This window comes from Delphinapterus leucas, chromosome 3, assembly GCF_059928025.1.
Source record: "Delphinapterus leucas isolate spDelLeu-1000000601 "Yukka" chromosome 3, BTC_Dleu_Yukka2, whole genome shotgun sequence".
NCBI lineage: Eukaryota > Metazoa > Chordata > Mammalia > Artiodactyla > Monodontidae > Delphinapterus > Delphinapterus leucas.
In genome coordinates this window covers 107,822,207-107,847,892 of record NC_143131.1, presented here as the reverse complement: position 1 = coordinate 107,847,892, position 25,686 = coordinate 107,822,207, and the positions used below count along the sequence as shown (strand labels likewise).

General features: G+C 38.9%; 1 protein-coding gene across 1 annotated transcript in view; it reads left to right on the top strand.

Moving 5' to 3' along the window:
• The first annotated feature begins 21,507 nt into the window (after positions 1 to 21,507).
• FBN2 (fibrillin 2) overlaps positions 21,508 to 25,686 on the top strand; it is a 231,632-nt gene continuing 227,453 nt past the window's right edge. Inside the window, exons 1-2 of the mRNA XM_022588708.3 lie at positions 21,508 to 21,761; positions 22,576 to 22,658. Of these exons, the coding sequence (XP_022444416.1) occupies positions 21,508 to 21,761; positions 22,576 to 22,658 (337 nt within the window). The remainder of the gene's footprint in view (positions 21,762 to 22,575; positions 22,659 to 25,686) is intronic.

Sequence of the window (25,686 nt, the reverse complement as noted above, 5' to 3'; positions counted from 1 at the left end):
GCCACAACTAGAGAAAGCCCTAGCACAGAAACGAAGGCCCAACACAGCAAAAATAAATGGATGAATAAATAAATTTAAAGTGGATAATAGAGTTTTTATTGACTATATTTACATGGTTTCAGAAAAAATTAAATCAATTTCCTGCATATTGTGCCAATATAATAGCCAAAAACGATTTTGGAAAAGGCATACAAAAGCAAAAATAATATAAATGTGAGGGCAGTAATTTAAAATTTTTGTTTAGATAAATGGTTTGGTTTCTTAAATAAATTAGATGACTTAGAAAGTGGAAAATGAACATTTTCAAGATGAATATTTCAGTAATATAAGTTAAAGCCATAGTATATGCCAATATTAATGTATCCCTAAGAATCTTATCCTTGTTTCTACACCAGGAAGAGTCTCAAACAGAGATTTCATGTGTTCCCTTTTAAAGTTTTAAAAATAAAAATTCAATGGGTAAATATTTAGAGAGTAATAATGACTAGATTTAATGAAAGGATTTAAATTCTGGTTGGAAAGTTATTCCATATTAGGAAGTCTCTTTGTATAATATCAAATTGATAAAATTTAAAATATTATGTCTTTTGATTCACTGATTGCAGCTTATTTTAAAAGTATTCAATAAAAAATAGAAATCTTTCTTTACATAATAAAGAGTATCAGCCAATTTTAATATTTTATTTAATGGTGAAAAAATAGAAGTAATCTTATTAAACTTAATTTTGCATTAGTATCACTAAATAAATAGCAAAACTTTGATAGCTGATATATATCATTCTCGTGATTAATACCATTTTAATAATGTATGAAAGAAAAAATTTTTAATTTATTTTTTAGAAATAAAAGCACAGTAGTACTTTTTTGGCAATATCAACAGAAACTAAATGTAAATTTTATTCTACAATGCCAGGACCTTTCATAAATAATTAGGATTTATAAAATTACTTATATGTAATTTAGAATGATTTCATTTAATATACACAAATTGATAATATACATATCAAAAAGAAAATATTTTTAGAAGTTGTTTTCACAATAACACCAAAATAAAAACTACAGTAGTGCCCCTTATTCACAGGGGATACATTCTAAGACACCCTGTAGATGCCTGAAACCTCAGATAGCGTCAATCCTATACATACTATTGTTTTTTCCTATACATACACACCGATGATAAAGTTTAGGCACAGTAAGATACTAACAACAATAATAAAATAGAACAATTATAACAATACACTACTAAAAGTTATGTGCTCTCTCTCAAAATATCTTACTGTACTGTAACTCACCCTTCTTCTTGCGATGATGTGAGATGATAAAATGCCTACGTGATGAGATGAAGTGAAGTGAATGACGTAAGGTAAGCATTGTGACTTAGCATTAGGCTTGTACTCACCTTCTGTTGTCAAGGAAGGAAGATCATCTGCTTCCAGCGATTTCTTTTTCCTTCTTCAGAATTGCACGGATAGAAAACTCCTTCTTACCAGAGATCTTAGCAACCTCAGCATTCGAAGCTTTTTCTTTTCTTATTAAGTTGAGAACTTTCACCTTTTCACTTCAGGGAAGCACTTTACGATTTTCCCTTGGCATAGTGGAATTGCCAGCATCACTACTCTGGCACTTTGGGGCCGTTATTAAGTGAAATAAGGGTTACTTGAACACAAGCACGGAAATACTCAGTAGATCTGATGACCGCGTGGGCAGTAAGTGACCAACGGGTGGGATACGCTGGCGGAAGGGATAGTTCTCATCCGGGGTGGAGCAGAGCAGGATGGAGTGAGGTTTCATCATGCCGCTCAGAACAGCACGAAATATAAAACTTATAAATTGTTTCTGGAATTTACCATTTACTATTTTGGACTGAGGTTGCCTGCAGGTAAGTGAAACTGAATCCAAGAATAAGGGGGACTACGGTACCTGGCAAAAATCTTGCAAGGAAGTACATGTGAAAGATATTATAAACCTTTTATGAGCAATAAAGAATAACAACGAGTAAAGACATATCCCTCATTCTTGAATGAGAAGAATAAATTTTATAAAGATGCCCCTTCTTCTAAAATTATTTACTGGATTAATACAATTTCTATAGAAGTCAATGCAGTTCTCAAGTTCATCTAGAATGATAGATAGAGTGAATGCAAAAGGATGTTTACACTGTGGAGTCACCCAGCATTCATTTCCTCCTTATCGTGTTCTTGTGTTCACTTCTTCCACAAATGGCCTATGCCCTCAAGGGAAGCTCACCTAGCTCAGGCCAGCGATGGCCCAAGATTGGCTTAAACCAATCAGCTACTCCCATTTGCTCACCAGACACGTTGTATCAAGAAAGGTCCTATGACCTAGTTTAGAAGGATGCATATTTTACTGGAAGCTTCAGAGAAAAAAAACTGCTTCTCTTAATTAGAAGTTCCTTGAGACACTCTCACTTCACTCCCTGTTAGGCAGAGGCCATCCCCTAGAACACTGCCTGACACCAAGTTGACTTTCAAAAAGTTAACTTGCTAATTAGAACACTGCAGCCCTCCTAGTGAAGCTGCACAGGGGGAGAAAAAGTGACACACAGAGGAGGGCAAAACCAAGAAAAATAATAAAGGAGTGAAAAATCTTTGCAAGCAATGCCTTTAAGCCCTCCACAGTGGATGTCTGTCATTTGTGACTGCCCAATATATTTTGAACTCCTTCTCTAGATTTTAATAGTTTCCTACATTGTGAGTCTTGCCTTGCCAATGGAGAAACCACCATCTGTCTCAATTTCCTTTGCCTCAGTCATTGAGAACCATGACTTCACTTCTGTAACCAAACATACCCAAAGGAGGACTGAAGAGGAAAAGAACTGCATGAGGAAATGGGCAGAGGGTGGAGGCATCTCTCAGTGGCTGGCAGCAGAATTAGCGTGTTCAGTGCCCAAGGTCGTCAGGGCAGGAGAACAGCAGAAGAAGCACGGTTCTGAAGGGGACAGTGGTGGTGGCAGTAGCAGAAAAACCAAACACAAACAAACACAGCTCTAGAGAATGATTCTGGGCATTCTTCCTGGAGCCTCAGCCTCTTCCTCCAGTTCTTCCAATGATTTTGTATGCTTTCTCATATCCTTTAATAAGCATCTTATTGATAAAACAAGCACAGTGAATTCTGTTGTCTACAGCTAAGAGCCATTACCACCACACAGCCTTACTTCTGTGTACTTTTATTTTTTAATCTGCTTTGGGTTGGAATTTCTACTAGTCACAACTTAATTCATTCCAAGGTAGCAATGACAACTTGGAAAAATGAAGATTAAGGAAAACTAGAATTAGTTCTGGGATATTAAACATATTCTTAGTATATGAAGATATCACCTAGGGAGGGAATGTATTCAGAGAAAGTCAACTGCCAGGTCTGTTTAGAGGCCTGGTGCCGGGACTGAAATTAGTAACTGGTAAGGTGGGAGGACATGGAGAATGCAGTGTTATAGGATAAAAGTAAGGAGCAGTTTTCAAGAAAGAGGGAGTGATCAATTATTTCAAAGGTTGGGACTGAGTAAAGTAAAATTATTAAACGAGTAGGAGTAAAATGAACACAGAATCATACCCACTGGATTTGATAACTTAGTATTCATTTGGCAACACTGAAAAGGAGTAGTTTCTATACAGTGGTACCAAAAAAACCCCCTTAATTGGCCCGGGTTTAGGAACTAATAGGGTGCCCCTGATGTAGCTGTAGCTTCAGCAGAGCTGAAGTCCCATCCCCTCCTCCTGACTCACCACAGTTCCCTCTGCCGAGGAACAAGTGGATTAGGAAGCAGCACTGGAGCTGTGACCTCTAAGGAAAGACGCTTGTGGAACCCAATTAAAATTACCCTAACCAACAGCAACGTCAAATCCCCGGAGAAACTCTGTGCTGACTTGTTTAGATACGCAAAGGAAAACGACCTCAAAATTAAGAGACCAGATGGGATGCCTACCAACACTCAGGATCACTACAAGAAAAATTCCTTGTGGTGAAATGTTCTAAGAGTTGGGATTCTTTTCCAGATCACAGTTCTCAAGTGACTCACTGACTTGAACAGTCCTTCAGAGACCTCCATCTGTGCTGAGTCAAGAGTAGAGATCGAGGTCACCGTTACAGATGCTTAAATCAACTATTTTAATAAATTGGTTATCAGTTGCTAAATAAATACATAGAGATGAAGAAGCAGGGACAGCAGTGAAGAACAGAAAAGAAATATAATATCTAGAATGAGGCGCAGAGACAAAGCAGACTTTTTTTTTAAGATGAGGGATAATTTAAGAATGGTGGAATGCTGGTGCTGAACAGAGGGACGAGCTAGAAGAGTGAAGTTTTTCGTGAGCCTGGAGGAGAAGAGTTCCAAAGCGTTAAATGGAGGAGTTGGCCTCTGAGTGAAAAATGGACACTTTTTCCAGTAGAGGTAGAAGTGAGGCAAAGAAGTTCAGATGCAGTTAGCTGAGGAGATTTGGTAGTGAAAAAATGAAGGGGTTCTCATCTTATTTGTTTTATCACCTCAATGAAGCGAGATTATCAGCTGATGGAAAAATGTGGAGAGGTGCAGAAGGTTTAAGAGAGTGCAGAAAGCATTAAATATTTGTATTGAAAGTAGGAAAATGAACTGACATAGATATAAAACATTTTCATCACTGCAGATAGTTCTCTTGTATTACACTATTTCAGAGAAGTATTCCATTCTTTGGAAGCCGATACAAGATGTAGAGTTTAATCAAGATTAAGTTTTTGCTAGGTTAGAGGCAAAGGAGTTGAGGGTATTTGCATGGAAGATCCATGGAATGTAGACTGGCTAAGGAAAGAAGTGAAATAAAAGAGAGTACAGAGAAAAGTATAAAGGGGGGATAACAGATCAGTAATTGCAATGATGTTGAACTATTGCATTGGGGCATTAGAGTAAGCAAGCTGGCATAGCAAGTGAAGATAAGAGAATAATAGCAAGTCTAAAACAATTATTTCAACGATGGTAATAGTTAGTGGTAATATTGTTTAATGTGTGACCATGGGACTGAGTACCTGAGGTTGGATGTAATGTTCATTGAAAATAAGGAAGTCCAGAACCTGGGAGACTAGAGTATTGAATATGTTATTGACATGGATGTTGTTCCATGAGAATTATGACAGTAGTAGAACAGGACAAGAAGAGATTAATCTGGGAGTTCAAGACTTCAATAAATGACAAGGAATGATGAAGAATTGGAAGAGGACAATGAGGAGAAGCAGGGGAAGATAAGGTCCAATGGTAAGAGCATCAAAGGAACTGGGGACTCTGAAAATAGAAGGAGAGATGTTTTGATAGCAGCGGCGAGGAACAAGGAGGGCATTTACTTGCACACTGCCCCTTTTTTTCCATGAGGTTTGAAAAGAAATTATCTTCCTCTAAAGAAGGTTGCAAGGGAATTGGTGTCAGTGAGAGCCCCCAGGCTTCTGATAAAGCTAAAGGAATTAAAACAGTGTAGTATTGTTATAAAAGTAGACAGGGTAATGAGACAGAATACATAAAAGGAAGTAGGCCCTAATACATATAAAAATATATTATAAAACACCACAAATCATTAAGAAGGGGTGTTGTATTTAATAATTAGTGCTGGGCATTCAGCTCACCAAATATCAGAAAATATAAGAAAATCAAAACAATAATCAAGTTTCTTTTTTTTTTCTTCAAATTTCTATTTAGGGAAGTGCTTTCTAAGTTTTGAAGACTGTGGCAGAAAAAAATTTTAATTGACAGATTTAAAAACTTTTGTAAATAAAAAAGAAAACACAATTATAAAGTAAAAGATAACAGTCAAACAGGGGAAATGTTTTCAACAAATACTGAACAAGGAAAGGGATTATCATTAATGCATAGACACTTTCTTTACAGGAAGATCAAAAATAAGAATTTGCTCTCATCCCTCCCTTGACCTGACTGAAAAAAAATGCAAAAAGGAATAAACTCACAACAGTGAAAAGAACAGGAAGAGAAGCTTACCCATGGAGGAGAGCTTTTGATAAATTTAAATAGAGAATCTCCAGAAGGTACAGTGTTTGACTACTAGGTATTTCAGAAAAGGGGAACAGAAAAGATGGAGGAAGTAAATAATCAAATAACTGAAGAATACCATCATTCTCGAGGTCAAAGGGGTCCATGATATACTCAGCATAATAAATGAAAAAAAGACCCCTCCTATAAAGTTTCTGAACGTCAAATAAGAATAAAGATTACCACATTTTCTAGAAAGAAAGGAACAACAAAAATCCAATTCACTTGCAAAGGCAGGAGAATTGGACTGGCATTAATCCTTTTCAGCACCCTGACTGACAGAAAACAATGGAGCAGTAAAAATGAGGGGAAGAGGTAGGGGCCAACAAACAAATGAGACATCTTGCCAAGAAATAATACCAACAAATTATAGGTCAGAATAAATATGTTTTCAGGACTTCAGGACAACTTGTTATTTAAATTTGTGTGTGGTTGTTTTCTTTTGGCTGAATATTATTCAACCTACGTCATTTGGGGGGAGTATTCCCTATTGCGTGCAGTATTGGTGGGGCACAGTTCTATCCCTTCAACTGCAAAAGACAAATAGGTATGTCTTTCCCCAGAGGCCATGTGGGCCAGTGCTTAAACTCAGCCACTGGACACTCATTTCCAGAACTCTGAATCAGAAGTGAATGATGTAAAGGTGAAGGGGATGATATAAATCCTTAAGGGTAGCTGCAATAATACCTAGTGGTGACCGAAGGCCTATTCCTGCTAAAATATAGTGGTTATACTTCCTTCTTGAGTCTGCTTGTATCTTGAGCCCCTCTGAATAATTCTTATCACATTTGTGAGCTATCCAAGTTCCTTCTAAAAGATTCCTTCCTGCTTAGGATAGTCAGCTTCTTCAGCTTGCGACTAAGAATTTTAGCTTATTTTCTATTTTACCATTTTCCAGGTAACAGATCATCAGGAATTAGTAGGGAAATCTGGCCCAGTGGGAGCTGAAGGCAAATAGCTAATCACCATACTGCTCATTTGTTATCTACTACCACTTGAGGTCAAGGCTTTGGTGAAACTCATTACCAGGGCAAATGAACAGTATAAAAAGCATGAGGAATTCAAAGATTACTAAATGGTGTGCCTACTTCTGAAGGCCTCAAATGTATTAAAGGAAGGAATATGTACATCAAATCCCTAAGTTCTCAGTCAAAACCAAAAGTGAAACCTAAGAAGTGTCTATAATTTTGCTAAAATAATCTTATTTCTTAAAGCCAAAGAACTATCAAACCCAAAGACCAAACTTGGGATCTGACCATGAAGATTGCTGATACACAATGTCAATTAAATTCATCACCTAGTTATGTCTTGATAAAGATACATGTTCTACAGACATTGAATTCAGTCTTCAATTTTGAGGGGATAGATACGGTTCTAACTGCTTGCTGTGCTGGTAAACAAAGATATGGACTCTCAACAGTGGTCCTCATTAAATAAAATTGAAATGCCAGAAATTCCTTGGTATAACAGGAGAGAATTCAGACTTCAAGATACAGGAGAGCTAACGTGTATTTATCAAGTGTGTCCTGCCCACCCCACACTACGTCGCCTGAAAGATCCCAGAAAGTACTCCCTTTACCAAAGGCTTGTGTCCTGTTAGGTGAGAAGAACACCACCACCTAAGGAATGAATAAATGGTAAATATTTGAGTCAGTACTCAAAAATCATCTTTACTGCTATATGCTAAGTGTCTCAGAGTCAGGATTTCACCAGAGAAACAGAATCAGTAGGATAGAGATATATTGTAAGGAACTGGCTTATGTGATTGTAGGGACTGGCTAGTTATGTCTGAAACTCTCAGGGAAAGCTGTTAGGAAGGGTAAACTGGAAACTCTTGGGCAGAAGCTGAAGATGCAACCCACAAATGGAATTTCTTCCTCCTCAGGGAAACTTCAATTCTGCTCCTCAGGCCTTTAAATTGACTGGATCAGGCCAATCCAGATTATCAAGGATAATCTTTACTTAAACTGACTATAGGTGTTAATTAAGTCTACAAAATATCAATATAATACCTTCACAGCAACATATGGATTAGTGTTTGCTTGAATAACTGAGTACTATAACCTAGCCAAATTGACACATAAAACTGGAAAATTATATTACTATGAGAAATTAATGAAGAACCAAATAAACAGATGTTCCATGCCCATGGAGTGTTAGACTCAGTAAAAACTCAATATTGATGAAATTCCATTCTCCAAACTTGATCTACAAATTCAGTGCAATCTCAGTCAAAATCCAAGCAGACATTTCTGTAGAACTTGACAAACTGATTTAGCTTGGGTTAGGTAATGATTTCTTAGCTAGTTGTCACTCTCCATGAAATAAAAAAGAAAACATTGACATATTTCATCAAAATATAAGTATTCTGCTCATCGAAAGACACCATTAATAAAACATATCTGAGCCTCAGTCTGGGAGAAAGTGTTTGCAATACCTATATCTGATAAAGCACTTGTATCTAGAATATATAAACAATTCCTACAATTCAACAATAAAAAGTAAAACAACGAATAAAAAATCAGCAAAAAACTTGAACAGGCATTTCATGGAGGAAGAAATAAAAATGGTTAATAAGCACATGAAAAAGTGCTTAACATCAATCATTAGTCACCTGGGAAATGCAAATTAAGATCACAGTGATATATACCGCAAAATCATTAAAACGGAAAAGGTGAAACAACCAGTAACACCAAATGCTGTTGAGCATATGGAGTAGTCAAAACTTTCATATATTGCTGGAGGCAGTGTAGAATGGTATAACCAGTTTAGAAATTATTCTAGTAGTTTCTCATAAAGTTAAAAGTACACCTACTCTAAGACCCAGAAACTCCACGTTAGTCCTTTACTCAAGAGAAATGAAAACATGTAGACATAGGAAGATGTGTACAATAACGTCTGTAGCAGGTTTCTTTGTAGTCACTCCAAACTGGAAACAACCTAAGTGCCCATCGTCAGCAGAATGGATAAACAAATCAGAATATAAACAGACAATGGAGTACTCTTCACTAATAAAAAGGAACAAACCACTGAAACATGTTACAACACGGAAAATCTTCAAAAATTTTATGCTGAGTTGAAAAAAGCCAGATATAAATGAGTACCTACTGTATGATTCAATATACATGAAGTTCTACAGTAGGCAGACTAACCTATGGTGAAACAAAACCCATACACCAATTGCCTCTGGGGTGGAGGAGTGAGGTGGGGATTAACTGCAAAATTACAAAAGGAATCTTTCTTGGGTGATAAAAATGTTCTATATTTTAATAGAGGGGGTCACAGGGTATGTGCAATTGTCACAACTCATCAGACTTTACACTTAAAATGTGTGCATTTCACAGTGTGTAAGAAAAAGAAAAAAGTGCCTCTGTGGAGTAAGGTTTGTGTAAAGCCGCAGTGAAGCTGAGTTCAGTTGTTTCTTATCACAATATTTTTGCATGATTTGATTTGTTACCATTTGTTTACATTACTTTGATTAAAATGTATTTAAAGTACTCATACAGATTTTCCAGTTAAGATGGTAGAATGAAAATGTCTAAAACTCTCCTTTTCCCTAAACCTAGTGATATAATAACAAATTAGGAGCAAACCAGCCAAAATACCTCAATATCAATTAAAAGAAAGGACTGAGCTTCATGCCATACAATCCAAAATGAGCAACCCAAAATGTTGGGGGAGGAGGGAGAGAAAGAGAGAGAGAAAAGAAAGAGGTTTACTTGAATCCTGGTGGTTCATTGTAGTAAAACAAATTACTATAACTAGCATGAAACACCCAACACACTCACTAACACACACAGTAGGCAAGAAATGTTAATGAAAAGCTGCTTTTTAAAAAATTGTACTAAGACCCTCATACACAGAGAAAGGCGAACCAACACACAAAACTTGTACCTGCACAAGCTAAAATATGGGAAGATTTAAGTGTCCTCGTGGGGGCAGGAAACTAAGAAGAAATGCATCAACTGCCTTTAGCTGTGAGTCTTGAAATGTTGCCTTTTAGCTGGGTACATTACTGCCTTGAATAAAATGAGTGGTCTGGAAATAAGAAAATAGGGAAGGATGGATACTGAGTAGGCTGCTACTAATTTATGCCACACATGACAGTCTTATCTAGACAAAAGCAAAATTGAAAAAATAGAAAAAATTTCCCTAGAAAGGTTTTGTGTTGAGGAAGAACATAATGAAAATATGAAACTTGATAGAAGCAGAGAACCTTAGAGATGACAAACAAAAGCTGAAGGAAAATGAAAACTGCAGACCTAAGAAATAAATACAGAAGCAAAACCAAACTAAACAGAAAAAAAAAAGTCTAAATTTAGCAAATTAGACTTGGCCTATAATGAAATTACTAACAAAGAAAAAAGGTTTGAGATAACCACGATGAACATAGAGGAAAAGAAGGAGATTAAAGTAAGTGGACAGCAAGGCAGAGGACCTGAATAGACATTTTTTTCCATTTACATTTTTTTCCATTTACATTTTTTTCCATTTACAGATGGCCAACAGATACATGGAAAGATGCTCAATATCACTAATCATCAGGGAAATGCAAATCAAAACCACAGTGAGATGCCACCTCACACCTATCAGAATGGCTAACACCAAAAAGACATCAAACAACAAGTGTTGGCAAGGATATGGAAAAAGGGGAACCCTTGTACACTGTTGGTGGGATTGTAAACTAGTGTAGCCACTATGGAAAACAGTACAGAAGTTCCTCAAAAAATTAAAAATTGAACTGTCATATGATCCAGCAATTTCACTTCTGGGCATTGGCCCAAAGAAAACAAAAATACTAATTCAAAAAGATATATGCACCCCAATGTTCACTGCAGCATTTTTTTAGAATAGCCAAGATATGGAAGCAACCTAAGTGTACATCAATGGAAGAATGGATAAAGAAGATGTGGTATACATACATACAAACATACATACATACATAATAGAATATTACTCAGCCATTAAAAATGAATTCTTGCCATTTGTGACAACATGGATGGACCTAAAGGGTATTATGCTAAGTGAAATAAGTGAGACACAGAAAGACATCTTTCCATGTGATTTCACTTATAGTGGAATCTAAAAAGCAAAACAAACAAAACAAAACAAAGACAGACTCATAGATACATAGAACAAATGGGTGGTTGCCAGGGGGCTCGGGGGTGGGAGGGTGGGCAGTAAAGGTGAAGGGGATTAAGAGCTACAAGCCTCCAGTTATAAAATAAATAAGCCAAGGAGATGTAATATACAGCATAAGGAATATGGTCAATAACATTGTAATAACTTTGTATAGGGATAGATGGTTACTATATTATCATAACAAACATTTCATGATGTATGTAAATGTCAAATAACTATGTAGTACAACTGAAACTAACATAATATTGTCCACCAACTATGTTCAATAATAATAAAAACGTAAATGGACAATAGACCAAAACAAAAATAATATTTGTCATTGAAGTCGGGAAACCAACACGCAGAATGGAAAAGATAATCAAAGACAGAGAAAAATAAAATTTTCTAGAAAATAGTAAGAATTGAATCTGTAGAAAAATATTATATCACATTGCAAGAAAAAAATAATAAATGATGATATATTCTGAAACATGTATTAGGTAAGTTCACAAAACTTCAAAAGTAATGCAAGCATTTTCCAGGGAGAAAAATCAGGCTGAATGTGAGGCGGAAGTGGGAGGGGAGGATCAGGCTGGCCACATACTGATCTAAAACCAGATTAAATGCCATTAAAAAATGCATCAATAACCTACAAAGAGCTAATGAAAGGGTTACGTGATGCCAAAATGGTATGCTTTATGCCAAGCTGAGTAATTATCCAAATATACAGTCAATAGGTAGACATTCTCAGACAGTAGGCAGATAGCTTTAAAACCAAGCAAACAAATCATGAAATATATATTTGTGAATCTTGAGAAAAAATGACAACATCAAAATATTCTACCCAAGTAAGAAACGATAGGAGAAATCATAGCAAATGTGTGATTAATTTAAATATATAACAATGACTAGGGAGTCCCCTGGCAGTCCAGTGGTTAGGACTCAGTGCTTTCACTGCCATGGCCCAGGTGCAGTCCCTGATCGGGGAACTAAGATCCCATAAGTCACATTATGCAGGCAAAAGAAAAAAAAAAAAGACTATTATAGGATGCATGATTGGGGAGAGAAAGGTTAAACTGGCATAAGTTGTAAAAGTAATAAAACTGGGGGAAAGAAAATGTATCCATTTCTCATATCTCTTGGTCATAAATCAATAAACATAGCAAAGTGAACAAACTGACAAGTAGTAGTATAAGTATATTATTTATATGTTAGAAAGGGAATCACCAGAACTAAAATAACAGTACAATTGACAAAAGCAGAAAGTGAGAAAGAGAAAAGAGTTAGGAGAAAGTGCAGTGTGCTAATTATCTAAAATTTCACAGGGAACATCAACAAATGCTGCCTAAACTTGCTATACCAAGAGGTAGTGGTTACATAAAATATATAAACTTACAAATGTTTCACTGGCAATATCTAAAAAGAGGATATAATCCTTCCAAATTATGACAAGGAAAGTACACACTGCATACATTTAACCCAAGTAACAGAAAGAAAATCCATGCACAAGAAGGCAAAAGACAAGGGAAGCATTTGAAACAAAACTAAAACATAAAATTAGATGAAAAAATTAAAACAAAATATATTTGTTTTGACATCGAATGTAAAAAGGATATATTCACACAAAGATTATCAGATTTGATTTTTAAAAATACCAAACAATCTGTTGAATACACAAGAAGCATCCAGAGCTAAAAGATTCAGATTATATGGGAAAACAAGACACGATAGGCAAATATGTAGTAACAAAAAATATCTTCATTGAAAATATCAGTATCACCAAGACTAAATCCAAAACAAATGTTAGATAAGGTAGAGGTCCATTTTATAGGTATGAGGTATACAGTTCACAATGAGAATAGAGCTGCCACAAATGTGTACATTTATAATAAGAGATGAAAACAAAAACTGCAGGAAAACAAGAAGTGGATAGAAACACAGTATTAGCAGATTTTAACTTGCTCCTGTAGGCTTATGACAGACCAACTACACATCAAAATAAACATACAGAGAATTTTAATAATATAATTATACTCCAGCTAAGAGATACGCCTCAAACTCTACAACATGAAAGATATATACCTTCTTTTCATGGAAAATTTAACATTTCTTTCCATGGAAAATTTACAAAACCAGTGCTATATAAAGAACACAGATCATTTCCAAATACATACACAAATACATGAAGAAGAGACCATGATCCATGAACACACTACAATAAAACTAGAAATTAATAATCATAAATAGAAAAATATCTAGCCACAGAAAAGTATGTGCCTTTCTCTTAAATACTTCAAATTCAGAATGAAAAATGAAGAAAATTTATAAAATACAGATTATGAATACATCCTATATCAAAAAATTTAGGGATTATCTGAAGTTGAGCACTCATAGTTTTATACATTTAAGCAATTAAAAAGGAATCTAAACAAATAAGCATTGGACTAATATATCTGAATAAAAACTACAAAATTAAATCATGCAGTTTTTCAAGGAAAACATAAGAAATAAGATAATAATGATTAAAGCAGAAATTTCTTATTTAAGAAACAGAAAATCAGGAAAACTGATAAAACCTAGAGTGTAGATAAAGTTTTGGTTATTAGGGGAAGGGAGAAAACATAGAGAAAAGGGCAGTTGAAAAAGGCTCTCAGGAACAAGTATGTAGCATTTAAAAAAATCTTTTCATTATGAAAACCTTCAAATATATACAAAATTAGAGACAGAAATATAATAAACACCCATGTATCCAATAACCACACCATCTTGATTACCGTAGCTTTTATAGTAAGTCTTGAAGTTGGGTAGTGTCAATCCTCTGACTATTCTTCAATATTGTGTACGATATTATGAGTATTTTGCTTCTTCATATAATCTTTAGAATCAGTTTGTCAATATCTACAAAATAACTTGCTGGTATTTTAATTGGCATTGTGTTGGACCTGTAAATCAAGTTGAGAAGAACTGACATCTTAACAGTATTGAGTCTTTTCATCCATGAACAAGGAATATCTCTCCACTTATTTAAATCTTCTTTTCTTTCTTCAGAGTTGTGTAGTTACCCTCATATAGATCTTGTACATATTTTGTTAGATGTATATCTAATATTTTTGCCAATAATTTATTGATATACAGGAAAGCAACCAACTTGTCTATATTGACCTTGTATCCTGCAAACTTACTATAACTATGTATTAGTTCCAGGAGTTTTTTGTTGATTCTTCAGAATTTTCTAGATAGACAATTATGTCATCTGCAAATAAGGACTGTTTTATTTCTTCCTTCCCAATTTGTATAACTTTTATTTCCTTCTCTTCTCTTATTCCAGTACAATATTGAACAGAAGTGGTGAGAGGGGACATCCCCTCTCTGCTGGAGACAACTCCTTTTTGTTTCCTTCATCTGACATCTTGATTTCCCTTTCTTTCCTGAAAAATATTGTCACTGGGGATAGAACTCTGCATTGACAGTTCTTTTCTTTCAGCACTCGAGAAATGTATGCCACTTCCTTCTGGCCTCCATGGTTTCTGATGAGAAACTTGCTGTCATTTGAATTGTTTTCCCCTACCAGTAAGGTGTCATTTCTCTTGCTGCTTTCTTTGTCTTTGATTTTCATGAGTCTGACTATGAGAAATCTTGATGTGGATTCTTTTGTGTTTATACTGCTTGAGATTTATTCAGCTTCTTGAATCTGTATGTTTATGTCTTTTGCTAAATTTGGCAAATATTCAACCATTATTTCTTCAAGTAGTTTCTTAGCAGCTCTACACTCCTCTTCCAGCTTCTGATGACGAAATGTTAAATATTTTTGTTATAGTCTCACAGATTCCTGAAACTCTGGTTGTTTGTTTTTTCAATCTAGTTTCTCTTTTTGTTTGGGTAATTTCTATTATTCCACCTTCAAGTTCATTGATTCTTTCCTCTGTCCTCTCCATTTTGCTGTTAACCCATTTATTAAGCTTTTAAATTTTAATTATTGAATTTTTCACTTATAAAATTTCCATTTAGTTCTTCATTATATCTTCTATTTCTTTGTTGAGGCTTTCTTTTTTTTCTTTTTTTTTTCTTTTGTTTCAAGCATGTTCACAAATGCTCTTTGAAACATTTTTATCATGTCTGCTTTAAAGCCATGGTCGGAAAATTCTAACACGTGCGTCGTCTCAGCACTGGTGAGTATTACTTTTCTTTTCTCATTTACATTGAGATTTTCCTGGTTCTTGGTATGAGGAGTAATTTTCAATTGAATCCTGGACATTTTGGGTGTTATGATACTTTGGATCTTATTTAAGTCATCTGTTTCAGCAGCCTTTTCTGATACTGCACGGGGTTGGGGGTGAAGAGAGAAGGGTGCTGCCTCATTACTATTAGATGGCAGGAGAAGTCCATGTTCTGCCTCTGTTGATGCAACTGAGATGTGAGGAGCACTTTGTAATTGCTGGGCAGGGGTGGGAGTACTAGCTCCCCACTAAATTTCTGCTATACCACCCTGGCTGGGAGGGAGAGACATGCTTTATTATTGCTCCCCATGTGGCTCTCCTTGACTTCCCATGGGGATGGGCAATGATAAGGGTCCTGACTCTCTACTAGGACTCCTCTGATACCATCCCAGCAGACAGGGGCACTTCATTACTGTTAGGTGGGAGTGGAAGTCCAGGTTCTCCATTGGCACTGTGGGGGCAGCAGGGGGATGGAGTGGCCCATTATTTGGCCTTCTCTGACACTGCTCTGGGGAAGGACACCTTGTTACAGCCTGGCAAGGATGAAAGTTTAAAGTCTTCACTTGGCCTTTGCTGGTTGGGGGTGACCACATTTTTTTTTTCTGTGATGTTTGGCTGGTTATAGAGCAGTTATCATCTACAAGTTTTCTGGCTGGCTAGTGTGCCCCTTTCCTGTCCTTTGGCTAGAGAATTCAGGGTTTTTTTGGAGGCTTTTTTTTTGGTCTGTGCCAGTTGGCATTTCCAGGTTGTCACCTACTCCAGCACCCAGTCCACAATGTATGAAGCAAAAAAACAAAAACAAAAAACAAAAAAACCCAAGGAATTCACTTCCATGTTGTGACTCAGGTCCCTGGCAAGTCTGCCATCTTCTCTCCACTGATCAGAGTCTTCTTACTCTTTTTTTCTATACATAATGTCCAGGATGTTCAGCTAAGTATACTTAGCAAGAGGAATAGAGGAAAGTACATCTACTCCATCTTTTTAGAACCCTGCCTGTGTTTTTCCTGTGGTATTTTATGTCAAATCCCAGGCATCATATCATTTCACCCATAAAGAATTTAGTCAGTATTAGAAAATATTATTAAAAAATATAGCCACGATACCATTTTCACACTCCCTAAAATTGAAAATAAATCTTTACTAGCTAATAATCAGCTTTCACCCCCACCCCCACATACTGCCTCAAAATTTTGTTTTACACCTGTGTTCAAATAACAATCTCAGATAAGGTACAAACATCGCATGGGATTGTTGGATCAAAAGAGCTCCCCTCCCTTTTCTATACTCACGTCATTTATTTGAAAAACTTTGGTCCTGTGGTATCTCCCACATTCTAGATCTGGTTGACTGTATTCTTGAGGTATCATTTAATGTGTTTTACTACTCTCCATAGTTCCTAGAAACTGAAAATTTATATTATTAAATATAAAGTTATGATTACATTTAGGTTCATTTTTTTTGACAAACATTTCACAGGCAGTTCTGTGTGCCTCTAGTTGTACCACTTAAGAAGACACATAATGTCTGATTGTCCTATTTTTTAGAAGTTAGCAATAATCACTAGGTTCTGGGGGTAACAGCTTGAATCATTCATTAAAAAGGTCCCCATTGACTGTTCACCTAATAATGCAAGGGTTCTCAAATAAATTGCTATTTTGGACCAGATAATACTTTGTTATGGGGGACTGTCCTATACATTGTAGGATACTTAGTAGGATCCCTGGTACCCTCAACACTCTTGTGCCATACACACCATCTTATTGTGACAATAAAAAATGTCTCCAGATGTTGCCAAATGTCCTCCAGAGAGAAGATGGCCCCCAATCAAGAATCCTTGACTTTACAGTTTTAGCAGCCATTAATAATTCTTGCCTGCATCCATTATTTCATTAGAGTTTGCAAAGTTGAGATTTTTAAAAATTCTATCATTCCTGTGTTTACAACTGTAATTTTTTAAAGAAATACTTTCTCTGAGTCTATCCAGCAAAGGCAAAATAAACGTTTGATTATTTTATTTATCAATGTTTCTATAATAAGCTGTGCCCTAACAATCTCCAAAGTGACTAATTAATTTTTGTTTAAAGTATCATTTGTAATTCTTGAATATTTACACATTTCATATATTTCAGTCCTTTGCAGTCATTTTCCTTTGTGATGTTAGGGTTTTCCCATCTTTCGTCAGTGGAATCTTTTTCAAGTTAGGTCCTGTTTCCTTTTGACATGACCCTAAATTGTTTGATAATTTCCTTGCTTTCAAATATGACAAAATAGATAATCCAGACTCATTTTACATAGTTCCTGCCCCAGACCTGAAGTCAGCCACCTACCCAAAGGAGCCCTCATTCCTTTTATTGGGAAATGGTATTTAGGATCCACAATCTGAGCACAGTGGGTTTTCATTGCTATTGGGCTGTCACTACTTTCAGGTCTTTTCAATGCGTAGGGCCAGGAAATACATATTTTTTAATGAAAAATGTAAGTTCTGATTACATCTTGGCATTTTAATTCAATTTAACTTGCAGTGTTTTTACTTTCATTTTATATTTAATCTCTTTTCTCTTATGCTGAAATCATGATTTCTAATATCTATCTCCCTCTTTCTCTCTCCCCCTTCCCAATCTCTCTCTCTCACATTACCACCATGTAATGCAATTTCAGACTTCTTGTTCATTTCATCCTTAGGTTACATCCTACTAAAGATGTACAGTCCAAATATTGTGTTTAAATGTCACTTTAAATAATAATTCTCTCCATTTATGCCACTAATGTGATAAACAGGTTCATTTGTTTTAGTTTCTTTTCAATTTTTAGGCATAGCTCTTTTAAATTTAATTTTGTTTTTAACTATATAAGATATACACTTGGCTCCAAAGTTAGAACTATAAAACAAGGCATGTTTGGAAAGGTAGAGGTTCCATCATTATCTATTCCTTCACATCCTCTTCCTTCTCTAAGATAACTATTTTTATTAGATATGGTTTATACTTGTTTTTTAAAAGTGTACGCACACAGACACACACACACATGCATGTGCATGTTTGCCCCCCAAAGGTAGCATACCGTATACAATAACCTGCACCTTACATTAAAATTTTTATTGTTGTAAAATATACACAACATGAAGCTTATCATTTTAGCCATATTTAAGTATACAATTCAGTGGCATTAAGTACATTCAAAATATTGTGCAATCATTATCACATTATTAATTTTCAGAACATTTTCATCATCTTAAATGGAAACTCTATACCCATTAAACAATGACTCCTCATTGCCTTCTCCCACCTCAGCCCTTGGTAACCTTTATTCTTCTTTTTGTCTCAATAGATTTACCTAGTCTATCTGCAGTTTGGTTTTTTTGTTTGTTTGTTTTTCTTTTTCATTGAATTGTATATTCTAGAGATCACTCATAGGAGTATAGAGAGATCCTCATTGATTTATTACAGCTGTATAGTATTCTACCGAATGGATTAAACCATATTTAACCAGTTTCTTGTGGATGGGAACTTTGTATTTCTAATCTTTTGCCATTATAAACAGTGCTGCAATGAACAGAATACGGCATTCATCATTTCATTTTTTGCTTGTTTTATCTTTTAAATACATTTCTAAATGTGGAATTGGTGAGTCTAAGGATAAATGCCTATGTAATTTTAGAGCATTTGGATTTGATACGATAGACAGAAATGAACCACAAAACTATTTAAGTATTAAATAAAAACCCATTTAATGGGGCTAAATGTTTAAAAAGTATGATTAAAGCACTGCTTTAACCCAGGGGATACTTTATTTAGCTCTTTTAATTAAAATGATTTTGTTTGAAGGACAGGGCATGACAAATACCTCTCTTGCTGTCTTTAGTTTCTTTGAATTTGAACAGATTGGTGTCCCACATGAAATTATGTTGCTCCTACTTTTCCTTATGAGAATACTGTTAAAAAGGAATACTACCTTAAAAGTCTTTGCCTAACTACATTGGGGAAAAAAGGAGGGAGCTATGCCAATTCTCAGAGAATTTTGGCTGCCAAATAGCACATCTGGGCAAATTGGGCCAGGAAAAAATCTTTAGGTATATAAATCTTTAAAGTAAGTTTCTCTAGGCCTGAATAATCCAGACATTGGTGTCTCGTACTATATCCTAAACCATGATTGGATGTCCAGTCCCATATTTCAGGGGTGTTAGATTTTTAATTATGAAATGCTGAGAGACAATTGGGGCTTCACAGAAATCTCATGAAGTCAGGGCCACAAAGGAAGACCCCAAAGTCGGGTGAGCACAGAGGCTACTCTCGGATCCACAGGGCATGTGGCCAGCCAGTGGATGCACCAATTGCTAACGTTTAACCATTAATCAGAAGTCTAAGACAGGAACCAGGGATATGCCCCAAGATCCATTTACCCACCATGCGTGTCCCCCCCCCCCCCCCCCCCCCCCCCCCGCCAAACACACTTCTGGGGATCTAACTCTTCTCTGGCTGCGAACTCATGCAGAGTCCTGGCAGGGCTCACCCCGAAGCACACCCCCTGTACGGACTCCCCAGGACCGCGGCGCCTGCAAGCTGCCAAGGCTCCCCGCGGCTACGTGAGCTCGGTCTTGGAGGTGGAGGGCGCATTTCAATCCGGAAACGCCCAGCCCCTCTGCGGGTTCCGCAGACTGACGCCGCTCCCGATGGGGAGGTGGTGGTAGGAGGGCGATGGGGATGGCCCGGCCTCCTCGGATGGAGGTTGCAGCCAACTCCCGCGGGAGTCTCTAGTCCTGCTTGACTGAGAATCCCGCATCCCCGGGTCTGGGTCTGGGTCCCTGCAGGAGGACCCGTTCTCATCCTCAACCTTGTGGCCTCTGCCGGGTGGGGAAGTTCAGCTGCGGGTCTAGCCAAGCCAGGCACGTTTAGAGACCCTCGTCCCTGGTCCGTGGCCCAGCGAGGGCGGAGGGGGAGGGGAAGGGGCTGCAGTCGCCTTTCCCAAATCTGCTCCCTAACTGCCCCCTCCCCCGTCGTCTGCTCGCTTTGTACAGGCAGTCAAAACAGAGCTAGCGGCCAATTGAGGGGGACGGGAAGCAAAGTCGACTAGCGCCTCGCCCCCTCCTCCAGCCCCCCCCCGCCCTCCCTCCCCTTTCCCACTTCTCTCCTCGCCCTAACCTCGCCCCCATCCCCCGCTCATTTCCTCTCGTACCCAAGCTCGCCAATCCCTCTTTCCAAGCCCCTTTTCCACCCCTGGCCTTCCTCTCCGGATCGCCCCCCTTCTCCCCAATCTGAGTCCTTTCCCCTCCCTTCACCCTACCCCTTTCCTTCCTCTTCCCCTCCCCCAGCCCCTGGCTCCCCTCGTTCCTCCCCACCCCATCGCCCCCTTACTCTGTCTCCGCCCACTCTGAGCCGGCCCCTCGGTCAGGGCTGCGCCCCACGTGTGGACGGCTGGGCTCCAGCCCCCACTGACAGCCGCCGCCCGCCGGCCCGCCCAGCGCCCCGCCGGGCCTCAAAACCCCCGCGCCGCGCCCTCTCCCGCCGCATCTTCCCCGGCGTCCAGTCTCCCGGCCTCCCTCTCACCGGCGTCTCGCCCCGGTCCCGCGCACCTCCGTCCTGCTCTTCGGCCGCCGCCGGCGCGTCGCTGCCCAGTGGAACTCCGGGCGAGCCGGGAGAAGACCCTCCTTTTCTTTGGGGGGCGACTTTTGTTTGCTTTCTGGCTTCTTTCTGGTGACTTTTGCAGCTTTCCAAGATCTGTACCCGGAGCGCACGGGAATCCGCCGAGTCGCTGCGTGCAGGCCCTTTTTTTCTTTTGAGGTCCGCTTTCTTTGTAACTTTACGCCGCGGCTGCTCGGGTTACTTTTGTAATTTCCCGCCCCCGCCTGCTGGCGGTCCTGGAGTCGCTCGGGGCAGCGGCCCGGGGGATGCAACGTGGACCGCGCGGGGCTGCCGGCCACTCCGCCGCCGCGCCTCGCCGCCCGCTGCTCTAGAGCTCGCGCCTCGCCGGCAGTCAGCGGGCCAGCGCTCGGTCCTGGGCTCCCACTAGAGCAGGGAGCCCGAGCTCAAGGGAGTCTCCGGAGCCGACGAAGGGCTTGTTAGACCTGACTTTTTTCGGGCCGCGTAGATTTTGTCTTCGAGCGCTCCGTCTCCGCGGACCAGGGTCCGCGCGCTCTCAGCGCGCGCGATGGGGAGACGACGGCGGCTGTGTCTCCAGCCCTACTTCGTGTGGCTGGGCTGCGTGGCGCTCTGGGCGCAGGGCACGGCCGGCCAGCCCCAGCCCCCGCCGCCCAAGCCGCCCCGGCCCCAGTCGCCGCCGCAACAGGTCAGGCCCGCAGCGGCGGGCTCTGAAGGCGGGTTCGCAGTGCCCGAGTACCGGGAGGAGGGCGTCGCGGCGGCCAGCCGTGTCCGCAGGCGAGGACAGCAGGACGTGCTCCGAGGGTAGGTGGGCAGGCGGCACGGGGGGAAACCTCGGCTTGGCAGCTTTCCATCCCACCCCCTCCCAAAACCCAGTTCTGGCGGCTAGAGCCGAGGCCCCTTCCACCAGTAGACCCCGAAGACTCCCAGAAGCGCCTCCCCCTTTTCCTCAGCAGTTCGGCCGGCAAAAAAAAAACACACAAAAAACCTCCCTCGGGGGGTTGGGCAGCGGGTGCGTCGGAGGCCCCCGGGTGCGGATCGCTGAGCGCCTGCAGAGCCCGCCGTGCGGGAACAAGTTCCTGGCGGAAGGCGCGCTTGAGGCCGCCCCGCGCCGGGGCTGGTCAAGCCTGCCTGCTCCCCACCGTCGGGGGCGCAACTCCCGAGCCTTTTGTTTGAGGACGTGTGCGGGGCTTACAGCTCACTCTAATCATCAAGCCGAGCGCTCCACCTTCCGACTCGCCATCCTTGACATGTCGGGGCCAAAGTAACAGTTGATCAAGGAGGGATGGATTTGGGGACGAGGACAAGGATTTTTGAAACGGAGTGTTCCCTTTGTTCTCTGCATCCGGAGGCTAGTATAGTAGCAAATTATATGTTTCCCTGTTTCTTTTCGCTCCTTAAAAAGGTAGCAACGGAGGGCGGATGAAAGGCAATGTTTAGACATTTCTGACCCTCCTCATTCCAGTGTCTAGCTCGTTCACTTCCACGTCTGAGCCCCAAGCCCCAAGAATTTGACGTGTAGTTTTGGTCTGTTGGTTGTCCCATAAATGTTACGAAAACTGCTAATGTATTACCGCACCCCTCTCTAAGTGTGCGTTACTTCACTTGTCTATCGCAGGCCCAACGTATGCGGATCCAGGTTCCACTCCTACTGCTGCCCGGGATGGAAGACGCTCCCTGGAGGAAACCAATGCATTGTCCGTGAGTGCTAGGCTGGGATCGCAGTTTGGGGCAGCACGCTCGGCCCCATCTCAGGGTCGACCTCTTGCATTCAGTCGTTTGGACACACATTTGCGTTTAGAATCCGGTGGCCACATAGCAGTAATAATTAGGACGCGCGGCCCCATTTGAATGGTGGGGAAGAAGCAGCCAGTTTGCCTCGGTTTAGACTTCACTTGTAGACTCTGTTGAAGGGCAATAATAATAAAGGTTTCAAAGATACTTGGAAGTTTTATCTTTCTATGTCTATTAATACAAACTGAAGGGGGAGTACAGCAATTCCCCAGATAACCCACACCACTTTTTCCTGAAGGAGAGCAGATAAGACCACAATGTGATTATGTAAATTATCTGCCTTTTGACTCTGCAGGAGGTTTAGGCCTTCTGAAGATCAAGCTTTCTTAGGCCTCCGTACAAAACCGCTTTATTATCTCTGGTTTCATCTCAACAGTCACCTAACATAGATATGAAAGGAGCACTCTCAGAGATTTAGAGCTGATCCAGGTTAACGAAAATTTTAAAAGAGAGAACTCTTCCAAATGGCTTGACTTTTTTTTTTTTAATTTTTGGAAGACATTTAGGAAATTTAGGATTTCCAGATCCCAGATCTCATAGTGTACAGTAGATTTCCAAAGTGTGAGTCTTAGAACTTCAAAAGTTTTGCATATCTGACCTTTTGATTATTTTATTCAGTTTCCAAAGTGCATACCCAGCTCTCCAAGTTTTAATTGGAGAAGTCATTAGTTATCATTATCAGCCTCACAGTGGTGGACTATGGGATGTCTTACTTCACATGCCTGTGAATTTGTGAGTTGAAGTGTGGCTGGCCTTTTCTTGTGTATTTATATAGCACAGCCACATTTGCCTTGTTGGGAGGACAGCCAGGTGTCATAGCACATTTATTTAGAGACAGTCTTGAATTTAGATTGACCTCAATATTCTCCAGGGAAAAGATAATTATGCCACATGAAGAGAGAAAAAGGGCAAGCCACACTAGCCAAGGGATAATAAGGATGTAGTGGCATCTCTGACTCTATATTTATTGGTTTTGTGGGTTTGAGATAGACACTTGATGTTATTTCTGTGCAGTTTTTAAAAAGGCATGGTATCTCAAGTGTTGTGAATACTAGCTTCTTATTATTTCTACCCTAAAAATCCCACAGTATCCAGTAATGAGGCAAAAACAGGAAGCAACAACTGTGTTCTTTAGGGTGATTCATAAATATTTTAAATACACCTTTTGATTATAAGCCTTTACTTTTATTAAAAAGAATGGAAGGGTATTGGATATTTTTCCCTCCAGCACATAAGTCATATACATGAGGCATGTGTAGAGGGTGCATTTACTTTTTCAGACCAGTAGGGTGTTACTGTGCCTGCTTTAAACTTACATGGTTCCTAGAATTCTGAAACAGCTAAGTCACTCACCACACACCTGCCATACTAGCTGGGAGTGACTTAGGCACTGCGGAAAGTCTGACTCACTAAATGTAATGAATGTGACTGCCATTATTGAGTTGGAGAGTAGCCGAGGAGAAGGGATTTGTTTATGGTACGTGTTGAAAATCTGTAAAGTCAGATTTTATTGGATCAGTGTGGAATGGGAATTCCAGAGAACAGAACCTTCCAGAATATTTGCAGTAGGAAAAAAAATGTATACGTATATATATGGCCCTCTGAGTGTCAGCTTTAAATATATTTTTGCTCTTTGAGTAACAGTGTGCTCTTTAAATGTTTAGAAAATCAGCTTTGGAAATCTCAAAGTAACAGTGAATATTGTAGCCCTCATTTCTGATACTCCAAGTATTTGGGTGCTTATGAAATACACTGGAATGTACATGTATCATAAATCTATACAAAGCATAAACTTTGAAATGATCTTTATATCTCCAAGAAACATTTACAGTACTTGTGTCAAGAGGTAGCTACAAAAATATTTATTAGCACATTTAAAAGGTAATTCAAATACCCAAGACTATAAAATAGTGCACAAAAGAGAGGGAGACTGTAATGCGTTTATATTCTCTTGCATGGGTCTCATCTACATTTTACCTTAATATTTTGCATTAAATTCACTAGTTCAATTAGTCTGACATTTAAAACTGTAGTATATGGAGGTAATAACTAAATTGAAACCATCATAAAGTCAAAATTAAGAATTTTCATTCCATGAAATTCTGCCATTTGCAGCAATGTGGATGGACCTAGAGAAAATCATGCTTAGTGAAATAAGTCAGACAGAGAAAGAAAAAAATGTATGATATCACTTATATGTGGAATCTAAAAAATAATATAAATGAATGTATGTGCAAAACAGAAACAGACTCATAGATACAGAAAACTAGTGGTTACAAAGGGGAGAAGTGGGGAAGGGACAAATTAGGGGTATGGGATTAACAGATACAAACTACTATGTGTAAAATAGATAAGCAACAAGGATATATTGTATAGCACAGGGAATTTTAACCATTATATTGTAATAACATAATGGAGTATAATCTGCAAAAACACTGAATCACTGTGCTATACACCTGAAACTAATATTGTAAATCAACTAGACTTCAATAAAAAAAGAATTTTCATTCCATGACTTTCTTATGATAACAAATTATTTATTATATTTATTGAATTTCCATCATTTAGCAAAAAAAAAGCTCTGAGGAAACTTACAAAAAGAGAATAAGTGAAATACAAATAGAAAAGGAGGACCAAAGATTAATTTCCTTATACATTTATACATCAACGTTTTTTCTTTACAGAAAGATATTAAAATGATCAACTCCTAGAATTTTAATCTGGTTGGCCTTGACCAGGCTTCATGAGAAGATATTAAAACAAAAATATACTTCTCAAACTACTGGAAACTTAATGCATTTTGATTTGAGTCTGCGTCTTGTTATTGTTCTTAATTGTGGCCTGCAAAAATCACTGAAGTACTTCCAAACTTCCAAATATTTGTTTCCAAAAGGATGAAATTGACTTTCTCACTCTCCATTTGTTTTTTTAAAAT